This window comes from Physeter macrocephalus, chromosome 7 (assembly GCF_002837175.3).
Source record: "Physeter macrocephalus isolate SW-GA chromosome 7, ASM283717v5, whole genome shotgun sequence".
Taxonomy (NCBI): domain Eukaryota; kingdom Metazoa; phylum Chordata; class Mammalia; order Artiodactyla; family Physeteridae; genus Physeter; species Physeter macrocephalus.
The window spans coordinates 66497219-66501660 of record NC_041220.1 but is presented as its reverse complement, the minus strand read 5'-3'; the positions used below and the strand labels follow the sequence as shown (position 1 = coordinate 66501660).

The following is a 4442-nucleotide window of genomic DNA, read 5'->3' as shown; positions in this document are numbered from 1 at the left end:
GCAGGCTCAGCGGCCATGGCTCACGGGCCCAGCCGCTCCGCGGCATGTGGGATCCTCCCAGACCGGGGAACGAACTCGGTTCCCCTGCCTCGGCAGGCGGACGCGCAACCGCTGCGCCACCAGGGAAGCCCTAAAAGAGTGTGCTTCTTATGCAAACAATTTAAAATAGTCTTCTAGACTAGGCTCCTTCAAATAAGAAATTTTTAAGCCATTTGAATCCAGATATTATGATCCATTTTATAACTATAATAATAGGTTCTCTTTTACAAAGGCATAAAGGAGAGTTTCTTTTCTAGAATAATTCACTTTAGGTTAAAAATCATTTGGGGTGGCTTCCCTGGTGGCGCAGTGGTTGAGAGTCTGCCTGCCGATGCAGGGGACACGGGTTCGTGCCCCGGTCTGGGAGGATCCCACATGCCGCGGAGCGGCTGGGCCCGTGAGCCATGGCCGCTAAACCTGCGCTTCCGGAGCCTGTGCTCCGCAACGGGAGAGGCCACAACAGTGAGAGGCCCGCGTACCGCTAAAAAAAAAAAAAAAAAAAAATCATTTGGGGATCAGAAAAAGATGGAAAGTTCCTTTGCCAATTCAAGACTAAATACAGAAGTGAATATGGAGTTTTCTTGGTGTTGATCTGACTAATGTACATTAAACATATGTACATTGCATTCCATATAATATAGCCATTATTTAACATTTAAAAAATACATATTTAGTTAGCCACTCTCAGCCTTAGTTTTCTCATCTATCAAAAAAAAAATCCTGTTTCAGGGTGTTTGGGGGGTAAAATGAGCAGACCCATATGCCCTCCTTAGATTAGCATGTAAAGCCTTTCATCATCAGGACTGCATAACCTCTCTCTGGACTCATTTTCCTCAGCTCCTTCCTCGCTGCACACACCCCTCCCAACCATTAGTCACACCCAGACTTCCTTTAATTCCACCAGACTTTTTCAAGCCTTTGCACCTTTACACTGGTTGCTTTCTTTATGTAGAAAGCCTTTCTTTCCCTTCTCCAAAATAACTCCTCATCTTCCAGAATTTCAATCAAATGGTACCATAACTGTGAAACATTCTGATTACTCTGGCTATGTTGTCCTATTGCTTCCACTCCTCTATCGTAAGAACACATTTATTCATTTTAAGAGTATTTTCTGGGCTTCCCTGGTGGCGCCGTGGTTAAGAATCCTCCTGCCAATGCAGGGGACACAGGTTTGAGCCCTGGTCCGGGAAGATCCCACAGTCACGGAGCAAATAAGACCGTGTGCCACGACTACTGAGCCTGCGGTCTAGAGCCCGTGAGCCACATCTACTGAGCCCATGTGCCACAACCACCGAAGCCCACGCACCTAGAGCCTGTGTTCTGCAACAAGAGAAGCCACTGCAAGTGAGAAGCCCGTGCACTGCAACGAAGAGTAGGCCCCGCTCGCCACAACTACAGAAAGCCTGAGCGCAGCAACGAAGACCCAACGCAGCCAAAAATAAATAAGTAAAAAACATTATTTTTTTAAAAAAAGAGTATTTTCTATTTCTCTCTCTTATTAGTCTGTGAGTTTCCTAAGGGCAAATGCCCACGCCTTATTTATTTTTGTACTCAAAACACTTAGTTGGTCCGGTGGTTAGGACTCCGCGCTTTCACTGCCAGCTGGGTTTGATCCTTCGTCGCGGAACTAAGATCCTGCAAGCCGCGTGGCATGGCCATAAAAACCTCGAAAACACGCAAACAAAAACACACTTACCCTAGTGCCTGACAGATTGTGAATACTGTAAAAGCTTGTGACATGGCCTGAGTGTTTTACTCATTAGTCACATTTTAGTGACTTAAATATTCATAGTACATAAGCTTACAACTTTGACAGGAATTATATTAAATAATTTCAGTATGTTTTGTTTTGAGGATGCTTTTTTCTTACTAATCCAACCAACCAAAAACAATGTTTTTAATTTAAATCTGTGAAAGGGTTTTAAAAAAAAAGATTTATTGCTTACATTTACTTCTTAATAATTTCATGAGTACCTGATTCAATGATTAATAAATAAAATAGTCATTCTCCAAATGTGGCAGAAAAACTAATAGTGGTTTGCACAGTGTGCTTGAATTTGCTTGTGCCTAGATGTGGTTACAGAGTTGCCTTGTTTTGGCTCATTCCGACCTGGCCACAGATGACCTGGACTGAAGTTGGTGTTGTGTGAAATTGCTCATGTTAAGCAGGGGAATACCATGGTTCATCTACTGATTCCAGACCAGCTTACCAGCTGACAGGTGTTAGGCTACATTTTTCTTTCTCATCTGTTTACAATCAAGACTGCCTGGATTGAAATCCCAGCTTCCTCACCTGCTATGAACTTAAGCAGTCAACTTGTCTGAACCTGTTTCCTCATCTGCAAAGTGCGGATAATTATAGTACCTATTTTAGAGGGCTCTTCTCAGGATTAAGTACAAGTGAAGGGCTTGAAACAGAGTGAGTGATCAAGTGTCTCTTTATATTAACAACACTCTATTTCATTAATTCATTCTCCACATATTTATTTTTGCACACCATGAAACTGTGGAAAGGTATGCTCTTCAAATTACCAGGATCTGAATTTAAAACTCTGGCTGAACAGTACTTACAAAGGTTATAACAATAGTTGGCTTTTTAATACAAATTCATTTGCATTTTAAAACAACCAACATGACTACATTTTATCCAGTTTACACCCTTTTCCCTTGGTTACATTAGGTTGAAACAATTAAAAACAACACAAGAACAGCTATTTAAAATATACAAGAAAACTAATTTACGCCCCTCATTGACCTTTTCCCCCTCTCCAAAATAGGATAGTGCTATCAACTCCCCAGGGATATTTTTAGCCTCTAACTTTAGACTGTGAGTTTTTTAATAAAATACTATTAATTCTCATCTGTCTGTTTCATAAGAGTGTCAGGATGATGAAATAAACTAAGGTGTGTGAAGAAAATCTTTGCATTTCAGATTATTTCAGGAACGCTTGGTAGTAGCAGCGGTTGATCGAGGAAAAAACCAAAAACCTCGTAAAAACCGCCATTGAGCATTTCGGCCGTGAGAGTAAGTTTGACACTCTGAGGCTCCCGTAGTCAAGCTCCCGTTAAGAGCCAAGATGGCGCTGCCGGCCGAGCTACCCGTGTGCTGTTTCCGGTCGTACTCGGAAGCACGACTCCCAGCCGTAGCTGGGACTACTGGCAATTGCCAGCGGTGTGGGTTTTCTTAAAACTGCTCGTCGCGTAGCCAGTCAGCAGCTAACATGTCTAGCAGAAACAATAACAAGCTGCCCAGCAACCTGCCGCAGTTACAGAATCTGATCAAGCGAGACCCGCCGGCTTACGTGGAGGAGGTAGGAACGCGGCGCGGTGAGGCTAGAAGCCGGGACGGGGCTGGTTGAGACAGAGGCTGGAGGGAGGCGAGGAGTGGAGCAGCGATCCTGACTCGCCTCGAGTTCTGCTCTTAAGTTCAGGGGTTCCTCGAGAGGAGAAAAGGGGTTAAGGGAGAGACATGCCACAGGGCTCGTTCCCCACTTTTTGAAATCTGCTGCCCGTCTGGGTTTTCTGCCTGCTCCATAGACCCTGCTGCCCCAGGAACACCATTTAAAAGACCTCATTTTTGCTTTAGGGGTTATTTCTCGACCTCAGTGAGGTCGAGAGACAAATGGTCCGCCCCCAACCCCTGACTTCCAGACAGGTTTCTCAAGCCTTTTCTTTTCTGAAACCCCTAAATGGAATTAGTCTGTAACAGTGGATGAAACTTTTGTTTAGATTGTTTTCCACCGACGTCTGTTTCTGGGAGCCCTGGACTGTGTTGGGAAGGAGGGGGTATTCTCAAGTATAAGGGACAGACATACGAGCTTAGTATTATCTAGTTAAAAAAACAGGATTCAGTCTCATCGGAAGCTGGCATGACCTGGATGTCAGAATTTACCTCGGGAAAAGATGAAGTTGAAAATTAGATTAGGTCCAGACCGTGAGGGGCTTTGTATACTGACCTCACACAAATTGTGAACATTAAGGGTGTTTGAGCCGGGAAGTGACAAAATGAAAGTGATGATTTTGCTACATTAATTTGGCAAGTGCATTCTTCAGACACCCGTTTTTCTGACGGTCATTAAACAGGTATTTGCTTCAGTTATTTGTATGTGCAGATGGCTAACACAATTATTCATCTTTTGCTTGCCCTTCTCATTTCCCTCCTCCCCCAGATTTTCACATAGAAATATTTATGTGAATGCATTTTAACAAATAGCGGTCTCAGTGGTTTAGGTCACAAGTAGAGAGAGACCTTACAAAGATTCAAGGGAGTGGAAACAAAGACTAAGGAACAAATACAAGAAGTTAATGGGCTTCCCTGGTGGCGCAGTGGTTGAGAGTCCGCCTGCCGATGCAGGGGACACGGGTTCGTGCCCCGGTCCGGGAAGATCCCACATGCCGCGGAG

The 4442-nt window shown here is 44.1% G+C and overlaps 1 protein-coding gene across 1 annotated transcript in view; it reads left to right on the top strand.

The window, feature by feature from the left end:
• The first annotated feature begins 3108 nt into the window (after nucleotides 1-3108).
• Nucleotides 3109-4442, top strand: part of SDAD1 (SDA1 domain containing 1) — a 27235-nt gene continuing 25901 nt past the window's right edge. The window contains exon 1 of the mRNA XM_007122568.4: nucleotides 3109-3350. Coding sequence (XP_007122630.2) covers nucleotides 3261-3350 — 90 coding nt within the window. The 5' untranslated portion in view covers nucleotides 3109-3260. The remainder of the gene's footprint in view (nucleotides 3351-4442) is intronic.